This window comes from Vigna angularis, chromosome 3 (genome assembly GCF_016808095.1).
Source record: "Vigna angularis cultivar LongXiaoDou No.4 chromosome 3, ASM1680809v1, whole genome shotgun sequence".
NCBI classification, from domain to species: domain Eukaryota; kingdom Viridiplantae; phylum Streptophyta; class Magnoliopsida; order Fabales; family Fabaceae; genus Vigna; species Vigna angularis.
In genome coordinates, this window is record NC_068972.1 from 31,771,422 (window position 1) to 31,787,751 (window position 16,330).

Below are 16,330 nucleotides of genomic sequence, written 5' to 3' on the forward strand. Positions count from 1 at the left end.
CTGCAAAAAGTTAAACCCCTTCGCACCTGCAAACAACTGCTCGGGGCTTGGGGGGCTTAATGTACTATACATGGATAACCGACCGTCCTAGGAGAGGACCATCTACACCGACTGGTAATTCAATGATTGTGAGCCAGGTAAGATGGATGTCGTTAATGACCAATTAATACACTTGTTGACCATATCAGTGGGAAATATACGGTATTTATGGGCAGTTAGCAGGTATATTATTAAATATTAATGGTTTGATTGCCGTATCAAATATGAATATACGACATTATTGCCATATCCAATATGAATTAATGAGCTTGATTACCATAAGCCCTATAAATATAGGGTTAATGTCCAGGTAAAGACATCTTAATCTATTACAATAAAATATAAACCTCTTTATGAAACATATATGACTTGAGCGTCGGAGTGTCTTTTACAGGTCAACAACTCATCAAAGTGGATTGTATTCTCGGAGAGGATTGAAGATCAAAAGAGAGCAGAGAAAGGAAGGACGACCGACCCTCGGACCAATTCTATCGAAACAATAATAATCTAATGTTATTGTCATAAATTTTGATCATATCATCTAACTTAGATTGAAGTTCAAAAAATGAATGATTCATGTCTAAATTTGAATTATTATTAGTTTAATATTTTTCTTCTGTGTGATTTCGTGATTTCGTTCAATATAATCTTTATTGGTGTATATGGAAAAAGATTAGCTAACAGACATTTGAATTATTTTTAAACTTGAATGTTTGTAAAATTTATAGATATTTTTTTGTAGAAAAAGTTAAGCCAATTATTTCAACCAAGAGGGGGGTGAATTGGCTATCCCTTTAAAAAATTTGTTCTTATAAAAGCTTTTTGAAATCTTTGAACTTTTGGAATCAAACAAGTATATTAACAATGTAAAAGAGAATGGATAGAAAGATCAACACATGTATTTATACTAGTTCGGTCAAGCCTACATCCAGTCTTCCTTCAATCAACCTGAGTTAAAGGGAACCACTATAATGATAGAGTTTATACAAACAAAAATACAGAGAACTCCCCTCTCAATCCACTCTCCTTTTCAAAACTCAATATCCCTTATAGCAAACAAGACGTGAACACCTCACAGTCTCAACCCAGAAAGCTATCCCCACTCTTTGTCACTTTATAGCAATCCCAACTCTAAGAACTATAACAAACAAGGTCCTCTTCCTGGCTCACAACAACAGGGAAACACAATCTTCTTAATTAGGGGTAGACATTGATCTAGATATAATACACTAGATGTGCAGATTTGATCAGCAATGTGTAAGCACAATGTTCTTGCAAGAATCTTTATGTATTTCCTTCCAAAGAGTGATCTTGGTTCTCCAAGAATTTTAAGACACTCTTGCAATTAAATCTCAACAACCAAGTTAGTTATGAAAATGTAAGATCATAAAATTCTTGTTGAGTAGAGAGCAATGCGTCTATTTATAGATTTTTTAACTTTCACGCACAATAATCGATTAAGCATTTAATGTATTATGTTAAGCTTTTCCTTCTACTTTAACAATTTTACATCTGCATAAGATTTAATAGATTAAATTCGCATGCAATCAATTAAATAAATCATACAAGCCAACATTTTTCAAAATATGATCGTTATGACAGTTATGGCTTTCCAGAAAATGATTTTCATAACATACGCATTTTAACCGATTAGGAAAATATTGTAATCGGTTAAGTTTCATACTTAAGCAAATTTGAAAACATTTTCCATTTAAAACACTTCAATGCACTCAGCAATCATGTACTGGCATAACAACATGTTTTCATCGATTACACAATTAATGTAATCGATTAAAACATAGTTGTTTTGCCCTTGATAAACATATATTGATATCTGACAAAATTTAACAGATTATGCAAACAATGTAATCGATTATTTGTATTAGATATGAAATGTGCAATGTGTTTCAACCAATGATTCATTTTCAATCAATGAATACATATATCAAACAGTTAAAGTACAAACACATATATAATCAAGCAATTGCTTTGCCATTTTTTTTTTGCAAGAAACTATACAAAATTTCGTTTGTTCATCATCAAAAACATGTATGTGAGATGAATTCAGCTATACACAGCTCCCCCTATCAATAATTTTGGTTGTCATGAAAGTTTATTTATGTGTAATAGTGAAATATTTTTTATAATTCTTTTATTTTTATCCATATGCACATAACATCTAGGTCTAATAATTCCTCAAGTCCCTATTTGGGGTGAGAATCTTAAATTGGTTCTTCTCTTTTTTGGCGTCTCAATTGGGTCTTGATTTTGTGAAAATTGCAACAATTACACCCCTGCCGTTAAATTGGGCCTAACAACGTTAATGTAAGGTTGACGTGACATTGTCATTTATGTTTTTAATTGACGTGAATTGCATTATTTGGTGTACGTGATTCTGACATGGATATTTTATTTTATTTTTTTAAAAGAAATTAGAAAGAATGAATGAAATATTGGGAATGAATTTCAGAAATTTGGGATTGAATTTGTTCGAATTAGGGATTGAATTTGTTCGAATTAGAGATTGAACTTGTTCGAATTAAGGATTGAATTTGTTCGAATTAGAGATTGAATTTGTTCGAATTAGAGATTGGAAATAAGGTATTAAGTAATTAGGGATTATCAACCACCACCTCGCGCTGTTCATCTGCATTGCGTCACTACTTCTTCCCGTCTTCATCAACCTACAGAGAAAAGAAAGAGGAAAACCCAGAAACAGATCCAATCGAAACCTAATTCGTCCAAGTCACAACATTTGTGCAAGCATCAACCACAACCACCAATCCACCATTGAACCCTAATCTAGAACCAAGTTTGTTCCTCCTTATTCATCTCCATGGCAACCTACAGGAAAATCAAGCCAACAGCCTTCACGAGCGCTAACCGCGACACCCAAAGAACCCAGATCGCAAACATCTTCCTATCGCAGCCCAAACTTTTGCAGAAACCCAATTAAACCCTAAACTTGTGATATGTTCGCAGCACTAAAATTGCACTGCAAGAGCCACCACGAGAAACCCTTTCATCCTCCATTCTCCACTGTAACGCCAACAAAATCGCAACCATGAGAACCTGTAGAGAACCCAATCACAAACCTAGAAAACGAAGAAAGTCCAGAATTGCAGCTATCATCAGTTCATCTTCCTCACGCAAGACAAACAAACTCAATCCCCAATACATGAGCAAGACGAACATGATCATCTTCAAATCTCTCTTACTTCAAGAAAACCGAACAACTTCAAAGAAGAGGCAGAACGAAGTTTTCCTCTTTTATTAGGGATTGAAGCAATTAGGGATTTATAAAAAATAAAAATTTTCCCAACTTTTTCCTAATTTTTTTATTTGAAAACAACTAAAATCCACATGATGCCCTATGTAAGTCACGTCATTTAAAAACTAAGATGACTATGCCACACCAACTTAATTATAACGTTGTTTGGCCCAATTTAACAACACGAGTGTAATTGTTGCAATTTTTACAAAATAAGGTCCCAATTGAGACACCGAAAAAGAAAGGGACCAATTTGAAATTCCACCCCAAATAGGAACCTGACGAATAATTAAACCTAACATCTACTACCCTTAACCACACATAGTGTCTAACCTCAGAACATCTACCACACAATGTCTACCATATAAAGTTTACCACGCCAAGTCTACAACATAATGTCTACCACACAACATCTACTGCACAACGTCTACCAGACAAAATATACCTTATTATCTGATCCCTCTCGTCTATACATCTTGTTTGTTCTTATACTTAATGTTTCCATCTAAGTCCTTACTTAATGTTTCCACAAACAACTCCTGACTTAATTAAGTATTTGATAAATATCTACATTACTTAATTTAACATATGATTTTAACACTTAAATTGCATGAACTTGATATACTTTTTACTAAATTAGACCCCTTAAGCTTAAAATGACAAAATGTGTTAATGATAAGTAACTAATAGTGATGTGAATGAAATTTGTATGAAAATGTAGCACTTTTGCAAGAGTAGAAGAATTGGTGCAATTAAGCACTAGAACAAGTGTTAAGCACTGAAAATCGATCTGTGAAGATTTAAAATGTGACATTCACAACTCAGCATCAAAAGATACTTTAAATCATGGAGCAAACCCTCACAAGGAGGAAACCTAAAATTGACTAGATCTAGAGGGTTAGATCATGAAGATAAGGAGTTGAGCCTAGAGAAAACCCTCATGCAAAGGAAACCTCAATGTTGAGAACCAAGGCAAAAGGCTTGAGCCATAAGAAAACCCTACATAGAAGAAGTAACTGAGCGCTTAATGTTGGAACTGACTGCCAATGAAACTTTTTATAAATAAAGACCTCATGTCTTAATTTTAAGCATTCATTGGTGAAGTAACTAAATAAGAGTAGAGTAGAATATAATGTTGTGAGGCTAAAGAGAGATTGTCTTGTTGTAAATACTATATGTCTATATAATGTTGGATTTGTATTGTAACATTTTACTCCATGGGTAGCTAATTTCTCTATGATGGTATCAATGAAACAATAACTTTCTTATGATTTATTTTCATTTATGAATTGTATCTTGTAGATGTTTATGTTTTCCAATGATTTAGTTTATTATTCTTGGTTTTTCAATTTCGAGAATAGGGAAAACTATATTGATCATCAAAAGACTAGAAGGAATATATACATATGAGAAAGTCTCCAAGATTGGATTTCCACAAGGTTATAGCAAGTAATCTTGTTACAAGAGGAATATGTGTAAGGTTATTTGGAACTTTGTTTTAATCCATTACTTAAACCCATTATACATAAAACTTCCAACAAGTTTTTTGGCTTACACTATAAGAAATTCTTTAATTACCGACAAAAAATTATCAATGAAAATATATTAGTTGACCAAACAAAATTTATTAACAGAAATAAACTCTTCAATAAAATCTGTTAGAAAAATTAGAATTTGAATTACCGATGTAAATATGTTTCAATAAAATCTGCTACTAATCTATAATTGATTTTATCAATGGAAATCCATCAATAAAATGACGCTAAATTCATCCGTTTGTGCAACTTAAGATACAAACAAATTATAGTATTTAAATAAGTGCAAATCATACCTTACAAATTAATTGAATACGATTGAGTTAAGCTTAAAATATACATCTTAAAATGTTATCAAGATCACCTACAATCTATTCTAATGAAGTTTATTGCATCACCCCACTTAAGTTCTCCCTAGTCTCACACTTAGATATCTAACTCTTGATGAGACACTACCAAAGATATATCTATATAATAATATATAATTGAATGTACACCTTACTTTACTACATCAATTTTATTAGGTTGAGGTAAAGATAAAATTCATTTCCTCAGTAATTATAAAAGAGTATAAATTTAAAATTTATTTATGTATGTAATTATTTCAATTTAACTTCAAAAATAAAAAATTTAACGGAAAATTCTTTTCTTTTGTATATTATCTAGTTATGGGATTACTTTTTTAAATATAAATATAAATGAGGACCAATATTTAAATATAATAATTACTACGAAAGTCATATATATATATATATATATATATATATATATATATATATATATATATATATATATATATATATATATATATATATATATATATAACAAAGATATAGAAATATATCTAATTTATAATTTAGGCTTGATTAAATTTCAAGTTCCTACAAATTTTTCAATTAAGCTTATTATTTTATATTTTTTAATGGGTTTCATTTTTTAATTGAGAAGATAATATGGTTGTTACTTTGTCTTTTTATCTTGTTTATTTGTCTTCACCTATAAAGAATTTGAGGTTTTATAATTAATATATAAAATAATATTGAAATTAATGTAAAATTATAAATGACTTATATTGTTTTTATTTATTAGATAACAAGGGACATCAATGGGGTAATGACAACAATTTCTTGTCGTTATAGATAGTGATTAGAGAATATGATGATCTTATTCTCCAAAATGTTTTCAATTAAAATAATCATTTGTCAATTTACTTTAATATCAATATGGTGTTATATTAACTATAAAACGTTTTACATTTTTTAGTTTTTAATACATGAAGACAAATACATAAGAGAAAGAGTAAGTGATAATCACTTCCTCAACTAATTAACTTGAATATTAAATAGTATAGATAAAATTAAAAAATATAAAAAATTAAATATCTATAGAAAAAAGATATTAAACAGCAACATAATTCAAAATATTTAAATTATTCGTAAGGACTTCAAATTAATTAAACTTGTAATTTATGAACTTGACATATTTATTATCGATTTTTTAAATAATGATCTTAAATTGAATAACTCGTATTATTTAAAGTTGAAACAAAACATCCATCCATCCCTCTCTTCTTGTCTTCCGTCCCTTTATTTCCTTTTGAAGCAGCAAGCCAGACGCATCGTTATAAATACTCCATTGCATTCTTCTTGTACTCATCCCAATACAAACCAATCACAGGTCCACACACATATTTACATACATAGCACCATGGTCCACCCAAACTCCCGAACCGTCGGCGACACCGAGCACAGCTGGTGCCGCGCCGTCCGCGGCGGCACCGGGATCGCCGTCCTCGCCCTCCGAACCTCCAAGGCCCCCGACATCTCCCACCTCCAAGCTTCCCTCCGAAGCCTCCAAACCTCCCACCCAATCCTTAGGTCCCGACTCCTACACAACAACAACAACACATTCTCCTTCCTCACCTCCCCAACCTCCTCCTTCACACTAACCTCCCTCGCCCTCCCCGCTAATGTCTCCGACCCCCTTACTCAGATCCTCGAACTCGAACTCAACCGCAACACGTGGCACGACTCCAACGACGACCACGTCTTCTTCGCCACCGTCTACACTCTCCCCAACGCCAACACTTGGGTGGTAGCACTGAGACTCCATGTCTCCGCATGTGACCGTACCACCGCGCTGTTACTTCTCAGGGAGTTACTTACTCTGATGGAAGGAGATCACGGCGCTGGCCAGGACAACAGTAATCATAAAGACGAACCTAGTCTGGCCATTGAAGATCTCGTGCCACGTGGCAAGGGCAAGAAGCCTGTCTGGACACGTGGCCTTGACATGCTGGCGTACTCGCTCAACTCTCTCAGGCTGTCCAATTTGAAGTTTGTTGACGCCAAAAACCCTAGGTTTTCGCAGGTGGTTAGGTTGCAACTCAACCAAAACGAGACCAAGGGAGTTCTAGCGGTAAGCTTACACTCATCTCATCTTTCTCATCATACATTACACTGATACCAACAGACAAAATAACACCCCTCAACAATTCAAAATAATAAACACACTATTTTCGAGAAAATATCTTAGCAATCTTTTATACAATTTTACTCTATGGTAATAATGTTTTCACACCTAAACGCAGTTATTACGGGTGAGACGGGTGGGATAAAATGAATGGATGGTAAACGTAATAAATGCGATTAGTCAATTACAAGTTTTCTCAGAAGGAAAGATGGAGAAAATACCTTGATTTGGGTGCCTAAAATGATTAGAATTCAAGTATAAACAGTGAGATCATTTATTATCTAATAACTTTTATAAAAATCAATAAAGTTACTTACCCTGACCTAATTTGAAAAGCTAGGATTTTCAGTAACACAGAATGAGTTTTACAGGGTTGCAAGTTGAGTGGGATAAAACTGTGTGGAGCACTGGTTGCTGCGGGGTTAATGGCTACCCATGGCTCAAAAATGAGGTCCAAGAAGTATGGAGTCGTAACCCTCACCGATTGCCGATCCAGTCTTCAATCGCCCCTCACTGACAATTTTGGTAAGTATACTGCACAGATTTCTGATTAATGATTCACTTTCCGCTTTTATCAAATCAATTACTTACACAATCATATTTTTTCAATTCATCCTATTAATCTGTTCTCGTAAGTTTCTCCCTCATAAGTTGTTGAACCAGTGAAACAAATACACCATGTTAGAACCAACATCCTACCTAGTAAAACTTTGTTAGAAAAACCAGTCTCCTCATCGTATCATTAGCGTTTTTTCTTTTATATGTATAAAGTACGAAAGTGATCTATCTTCCCATGAATTAATTGCGAAGTTGATATTACAGTTTTGTTTTCTGTTCCAGTAAGAAGATGGTCTCCGCCATTAACCTTCTTTACTATAAACGACAATAAATAAATATGTTTCTAATTGAGAGTGGACGGTTGACAAGAAAAATTTAATCATACTATTATTACTATTATGGCGTAAAATACATGTATTAATTTTTTTTATCATAAAAAATAATAAAAATATAATTATAAAACAAATATAAATAATTAATATAATTATAAAACAAATATAAATAATTTATGCAATTTAATTATACATAATTTTTATTTATTTATATTAAAAAAAATTAAATGTAAAAGAAACGACTAAAAAAATAGTTAAATATAGAAATATCATTTGAAAGGTAAAATTAAAAAAATGTTAACACAAAGAAAAATATTATTGACATAAAAAATAGTAAAAAAACGTATTTATATTTTTTATGATAATAAATAATAATAAAATTATTATTATTATTTACTATTGTAATTATTAAAGTAAAATAATTTTTTAATTTTATTGTAAAAGTTTTTATTTATTTTGTAAGTAATTTTATAATTAAAAAATAGATAAATAATAAAATTGAAAAAGAAATAGTTAAATTCAAATAAAAAATATCTTAAAATGTAAAATTTATAAAAAAATTATTTTAATCTAAAAGAATATTTATTTAAAGAATAAAATAAAAAAATATGAAAAAATATTTTTTATATATAAATATATTATTATCATTATTATTTTATCTTTGATATTTGTAAGGAGATAGATATAGCAGTGTTCCCACCAAAATAAATAAGCCCACCAACAATTCTATCCAAGAAAAAACGAGAGGTGTAAATTGTCTAAATATCCTAAAACAGTGAGAATGACCGGAATACAACGACAGGGCAAAGACAAAAGGAGCATTAAAAGGAATAATAAAAACGTTGGAAGTCCTGTATTAATTGAAACAAAAAATGTTTCCACTGACGAGAAAGGGCTTGCAATGTTCAGGATTTTACCACTCCGCCATTCTGAATTCGCACGAGATGAAGGGAGGGGAAACCCTATGGGAGCTAGCCAAGAGGACTTACCAAACGCTCGCCCAGTCCAAAAACTGCAACAAGCATTTTTCAGACATGGCAGATTTGAACTTTCTCATGTGCAGGGCAATAGAGAACCCTAGCTTGACGCCCGCCGCGTCGCTCAGGACCTCCTTGATGTCGGTCTTTGAGGAGACCGTGGTGGACAACGGCGGCGCCAAGCAGCGCGAGATCGGGGTTGAGGACTACATGGGGTGCGCCTCCGTGCACGGTGTGGGACCCTCCATCGCTATTTTTGACACCATTAGGGATGGGAGTTTGGATTGTGTGTGCGTCTACCCGGCGCCGTTGCACTCGCGGGAGCTGATGCAGGAGCTTGTTGGGAAGATGAAGGCTATCCTCGTTGAAGCTGCAAACGGATACACGGAATAATTCTCCTCGATTTCTCTATGGACATTTATAGTTAAAAACTTGTCATTTTTATATTTGTTACATTAAATTCTTAATTTAGTTTATTTATATAAGAGCTTATTTTATTAGGTACGGATCATATATTATGCATTTGGCACCTGTTATTTATTATACATTGATACTTCACTCTTTATTAATTTTAATTTAATTCACATATTGTAATGTATTATTGATTTCATCATTATTAGGGTTTATCATCGTACTAAAAGATAATCAATGCCCTTACATTAAATACAATTTTTCGATGGTAGGAATTTGAACTTAATTATACGCAAAAATATGGATAAGACCCATAATTTTATGCGGGTTAGGCTCACTATCCATGTTAACCGCTTGGAAGATACTTTGGTATATAATTTTTTTGAAAAAGTATAAAAATAGTCAATATGAGATTTTTGTTCATTTTGGAATTTTATTATTAATGATCCCATGTATTGCAAAAGATAAAAGAAAAAAAGAAGAAGATAACATTTGGTCGGATATAAGATGTAATATTCCGCAGATAATGTTACAAGATACATGCAATCATTGAGAAACTTATTAAAAGTGTACTTAATGGAATAAGTTATAAGAATCAAAATATTAAAAAGATAAAAGAAAGAAAAAGAATATAATATTGGTTTGATATAAAATATCTTGTAGGTAATGTTGTAACTTATATGTAATCTTCAACGTGTTGTTGTATTGTTTTATTTAGTTTGACCACTGGTCCATGTTGATTCGTCTTAAACATTAACCAAGTTCGACTTGTCTCAAATTTTAATTAAGGTCGACTCGTCTCAAACTTTGATTAAGATTGATTTGTCTCGATCTTTGTCGAAGGTTGAATGTCTTGAGATTGTTAGGTTGACTTAGCTTGACCTTCGACTAGGATTGAATCATCTTGCCTGAATCGACTCATCTCAAACTTTAGCAAGGGTCAACTCGTCTCTACTTCAACCAGATTTGAGTTGTCTCGAAATTTGGTCATGTTTGACTTGTGTCAATTGTCTTTTCCTGAGTAAACTTTGCTCAACTCGAGGCTCGACCTTTTACCCAAGCCTACTCAGCTTGACCTTCGGTTCACACCGACTTTTCTCAACCATTGTCTTAGTCTAACTCATCTCAATGATTGACTCATCTTTATCTTCGACCAAGGTCAACTTATCTTTTCCTTCTATCAAAGCCAAATCTTCAAGACCTTAGGCTAGGACCGACTAGTCTTAACCTTTACTTAGGATTGACTAGTCTTGACCTTTGTCCTAGACCAACTAGGCTAGACCTTCCGCTGGAGTAGACTCGGCTCAACCTTCCAACTTAGACGATTTAGCTCAACCTTCCGACCTAATCGACTTGGCTCGACCCTTTGACTCAAACTGACTTAACTCAACCTTTGATGCTGAAGCTCGAGCCAATTTAACCTTAAACGAATGATGAGTAGAGTCGACCATGGTCGAGAGTGTAGACGAGTTGACTTGGATCGAAGGTCGAAATAAGTTGACTCGTGTAGAAGGTTAAACTGAATTAGCCTGATCCACAAGTCAAGCTAAATATTTTAAAAATAGAATTTTGTCTTAAAAGAAATTAATTTGCTTTATCCAAAGAAGAAAATCAATATTCAAGATATTCAATTACTTCATCCAAACAAAATATTTAAGAAATAAAGATAATTCAAGTGTTAGTAATTAAAAGACAATGTATTTCAATTTCTTAGAATTGTTAAAATTTCTAACACAAACACAAGGTTAGGCTAAGGTCATCTTTCAATGGTCTTTAAAATAGATATAAAGACTAAAGAAAAGTTTGAAAAAAGGATAAAGATGGAGAACATTAAGATAAAATGTACAAAACTAAAGCTTAAGAAAGATAAAGATAAAGCTTAAAGGAAGTAGAAAGATAAATACTAAAAAAAAATGCTTTCTAGGAGATGAAGATAAAAGAAGGAAAAGAAAAAGAAATAAAAAGAAGCATAAAGGGGGTACTTAAATGAAAGAGATAAACAAATGATGTTTGTTTAAAGGGAGTAAACAAGAAGAAGTAGAAGAGAGAATATATTTTCTTTAATTTCTTTTACTTTATGCATTATTTTATGTTTTATGAAAATTTGTTTGTGAAAACTTGATTTGATGAAATTATTTTTGTAAAATGTGCATATTTAAACTTTATTGTTTTAAGCACCATAAAAAAGGGAGACATTAGAGCACAATTCAATAAATCATACTATTTTTGGCATTGATATTGTGCTTAACAACAAAATATATGAAACATGATTTTATAAGCATTAGTTCTTTATGTGTAAGTGTTTCGTCTGTCTCCTTGGAGATGTGCAAATTTTATATCCAAAATCTCTTGGAGAATATGTCTAAAGTTGCTTCACACAATTAACTTTTCAGAAAAGACAAAATGTTAGTCCTATGAAGATGTTACTCTTATTAGGTCTTATGTTTTACTCTAGTTTTGGAGAAAGTTACCTAACTTAGGATTAAAAAGTTGTGTATCATATATTTGCATTAAGGAAAAGTATCTAATGATACACAAAGTACATTTAATGCATATTCAAGCTTGAGCATGGACATAAATAATCAATAAGGAACAAAATAATCAATATTGTTTCGATTATTAACACATCAAAATAGTTTCTAAACTCAATGTAATATTTACATAACAAAGTTTCTAAATATATTTACCTAAAAAAGTTACTTAACATAGTTACACATAAAATAATTCCTAAATTCAAAATGTAATATTGAATACATTAATCATCTACGAATAGTTAGAATAAATTCAACTCACTGCTCCCGAACATCATTTATGACTGTTGCTCCATTGGAGACGTGTCATCAAATATCTACACGATGAATAGTTTGAGTTAAGTTATAATATTAATGGCTTAAGATGTCAGTTATAAAATGTTCACGTTACCAAATTCCATGAGTCAAACGACATTTGTGAATATAATTTTCTACATGTGCCTCATGACATAATTTTCACACTCAAAGCTCCCGGTTGACACATGAGTACTACAAGTTAAAATTATAAAGTATCATAAAACTTATAATTGTATTTATAGTGTGAAAGATTAACTATTTCTAGAGGCGATATATGTTCCCTACAACCTTGAATATGCCTCAATAAAATTAAATGTACATTGAAATGAGTGTTATGGAATTTAGTAAAATCAATTATGTGTACACAACAAATAAATTATTAAAAAACTTACGATATTAGTGTGCTTTTAATTCCCAAAGTGTGAGGTTTTACAAGACATCTCGATAATTTCCTCTATCATAGTTTTTGTGACCTTCACACTGTCAAATATATCAGAAACACAAACCCATGTCTTTAAATTAAATATCAACTTTCGCTTTCTATCGTTATGGACAAATCGGACCAAAGTGGTTTTTCCAACCCCACTCATGCCTACAATAGGGATCACGAACACTTAAACAAAGCTTAAACAAACAACTATAAGTAAAACCAACAAACCAAGTTCCTTACCTTATTCACCATGACGCACACCAACACACCAAGGAACACGCAACAAACCACGAAGTTCACCACGTGATGAGGGCACACCGCAGACAAGGGCGAAATGCACATCAGCGAACCATTACACACACTAGGACGCATTTACAAACCCATCATAGTATCGAAGCACTATAGGACCAACCACGACGAGAGCTTCAACCATCACAGATGAGAACTTCAACCACGACGAACAACTTCAACAATGGCCACCAGTGACGCTAAATAAGAGCCTCAACAATGAAGGAGAAGGAGAACGAGTGAACGACAATGAAGGAGAAGGAGAAAGAAAGAAAGAAGGAGAACGAGAATGACCAAGAAATCGCATAATAGAAAGTATTGTGAGAAATGAGAAATTGAATAGAGATGTAAAATAATCTATACCGATTATAATATCTAACCGGTATAGAAAAATAATCTATACATGTTCTAGTTTAACAAGTATAGGAAAAAGACTTTCTATACCTGTTTTGATTGCAAGCGTTGTAGAAAAGTTTCCTTATATTTACAAACTGTTACCGCGCCATTTTCTGTATCTATTCTCAGTATAACTGGTGTGGAAAAGTTTCTTATATCTACAAAATTGCCACGACGCCACTTTCTATATTTGGTGGATTTCAACAAGTACAAAAAGTTGCTATAAAAAATATATTTTCCATTAGTGATTTTTAATCTTGTATTTTGTCTTTAGACATTATCCTATTTTAGTTAATAGACTTATGATAAATTAACCACACTCTTTATGTAAACAAATTGTTTAGACAAGAGTGATTAGGTCTAAATAATACTTAATGTTTAGTCATGAGTGACGATGTGTTCAAAGAATATCTTAGTGTTAGCTGGGAATGACTCCGGTCTCAATAATAGTTTAAGCTTAACAACACTGATGGTCCCTATTTTTTTCGGGTTTGTTTCGAAATGGTCCTAGTGTTTTTTTTTGTTCAATGTTGTCCTAAAGAATGTAATTTATGTTCAATTTAGTTCTTTTTGCAAACGGTATTTAAATCGTTAACGACCGACAGTCTAGGTGTGCAAAAAAAAAATGAGATGACATTTAAATGCCCATGTGGACACCTTAAGACACAAATGATTTTTTTCCTGGTTCGAATCAAAAGATTCTACGTCCAGTCGTTAATCACTATGAATAGTGATTAACCTTTTCACTAAAACAGTTTCACAGTTACAATGAAAGTGAATAGAAAATAATAATAACAAAAATACCTTCCTTCGACAAACGAACCGGAAGAGTGCAGCAAAAACCTTCCTTCGACAAACTAACTAGAAGAGCTTCCTTCGACAAATGAACCGGAAGCAACAACTCTGCCAACTTGAAGAGAACCGCTCCGACCTTTGACACACAAAGCGCGAGCTTCTCCTATTCACAAGACTTGACAAGATCAGGAACTTGCACTTGAGAACTTCCTCAGATTTCACTGTATTCTCAAATTCGCAAAAGTTACCTTCTAAAGTGTTTGGCAAAGGTATATACAGCCTACTGGTCCAAAACTGAAAAGACGCATTACAACTGCCAATGATAATCGATTATTATAAGTGATAATCGATTATCTACGAGAGTTGGAATAATTTAGAATATTTATTCTTCAACCCATCGGTTCCAGTTCTTCATCTCCTTCTACCGTTCGGTTTGAGCCCTGATTGCCTTTTGTTGTTCGGTTTGAGTTTGACGTTGTTCGGTCTTCAACTTGTGTTCGGCCAGTGTTAGTGACCGATCGATATTACTAAGTTTCGCCAATGTTCAACTTCGTTTGGTCCTGAACTGTGTTTGACTAGTGTTGACCCTGTGTTCAGTCTTGAACTATTATACACTGCCAAGCCTTCAACTACTACATATTGTTCGGTCTTTGACTGATAGTGACCGTTCGGCTGTTTACATATAGGTACCGTTCGGTCTTCTAACTGTGTTCGACCATGAACAGTGTTCGGTCTTTATCGACCGTTCGGTCTTCTAGCTGTATTCGGCCATGAACAGTGTTCGACCTTTATCTATTATATGTCGTTCGACCTTCAACTACTGAGTGACCGTTCAGCCTTAATTTGATAGGACCGTTCGGTCACGGTCTTGGTCATAACTTTACCGCTCGGTCCTAAGTTCTTGGTCATGACTGCTCGTGTCCTGACTGCTTGGTCTTGGTCATGAAGTTTACCGTTCGGTCTTGATGTCTTCTCTTATGTAGAAATGTTTTTAAACTCTCATACAACAGAAGTCTTCTTATTCTTCACTTTTTAACATCATCAAAATTATTAACTTCAAAACACCAATGGTCCTCATTGGTAACACATTGTTCCAGTGGAGGAAGGAAGGCTTCCTTGGTGTATAGAAGTTCATTACATTCGTTATCCAGCAATAAACATACAACATTTACCTTGGGGGAATACCTATGATGTATTTATATGCTTCAACATTGACTTCTTTAATTTTCAGCATTTCTCTCTCCCAAGCCTGGGGATATGTGCATGTGGCAGCCCTCCACATCAGATTCTTTAATATTTGACCACCAAACCTCTTCCTAAAGTTTGCATAGAGGTGCCTCAAGCAGAATCTTTGTTCTGCCCCAGGAAGAAGGTCCTGGATAGCTGGCACCAACCCTTGCCCAAATGAATTTAGTAATGAAACTTAAAGTTTTAACAAAGCATAAATTAAAAATGAATATAAGTACTACATTTACCTTTTGCTGGTCAGACATCCATATGCACCTCCCACACACTTCACTTCCCCCGAGGTCTTCAATTAATAATTGCAAAAACCAGGTCCAACTGTCTTTGTTCTCCACTTCTACTACTGCATAGGCAAGGGGTAGCATTTGGTCGTTTGGGTCCCTACCAACAGCAGTAAGCAGCTCCCCCTTATAGTGACCTTTCAAAAAACACTCATCTAAACATATAATGGGCCTACAACTCATGAAACTGTCTTTACAAGCTTTGAGACAAACATACATTCTTTGGAAGATTGTGCCACCATTATTAGGGTCAAATTTAACCTTCACTGTTGACCCTGGGTTACATCTCAACAACTCATGTCCATAGTCATAGATCCTTTTAAATTGTTCTTTGAAATCTCCTTCAAGTTGTCTTGTAGCAATTAACTTTCCCCATCATGCCTTGGATATTGACACATTGATATTCCATTTTCTTAATGCTTTACTACGTATGTCGTTCACCTTTAAATTAGGATTGTCAACTAAAGATCTA

The 16,330-nt window shown here is 33.2% G+C and overlaps 1 protein-coding gene across 1 annotated transcript; it reads left to right on the forward strand.

Moving 5' to 3' along the window:
* Positions 1 to 6,424: 6,424 nt before the first annotated feature.
* On the forward strand, positions 6,425 to 9,745 carry LOC108319818 (uncharacterized). The gene is made up of 3 exons (XM_017551106.2): positions 6,425 to 7,263; positions 7,689 to 7,842; positions 9,117 to 9,745. The coding sequence occupies exons 1-3, from the start codon at positions 6,553 to 6,555 to the stop codon at positions 9,575 to 9,577; spliced, it is 1,326 nt and encodes a 441-aa protein (XP_017406595.1). The 5' UTR covers positions 6,425 to 6,552; the 3' UTR covers positions 9,578 to 9,745.
* The last annotated feature ends 6,585 nt before the right edge of the window (positions 9,746 to 16,330 follow it).

Bases quoted from the DNA above. Each gene is read 5' to 3' on its own strand.
- LOC108319818 (XM_017551106.2), top strand. From the start codon at position 6,553: ATGGTCCACCCAAACTCCCGAACCGTCGGCGACACCGAGCACAGCTGG. The intron at 7,264-7,688 runs GTAAGCTTACAC...TGAGTTTTACAG, and splicing joins AGACCAAGGGAGTTCTAGCG to GGTTGCAAGTTGAGTGGGAT. The intron at 7,843-9,116 runs GTAAGTATACTG...TGCAATGTTCAG, and splicing joins GCCCCTCACTGACAATTTTG to GATTTTACCACTCCGCCATT.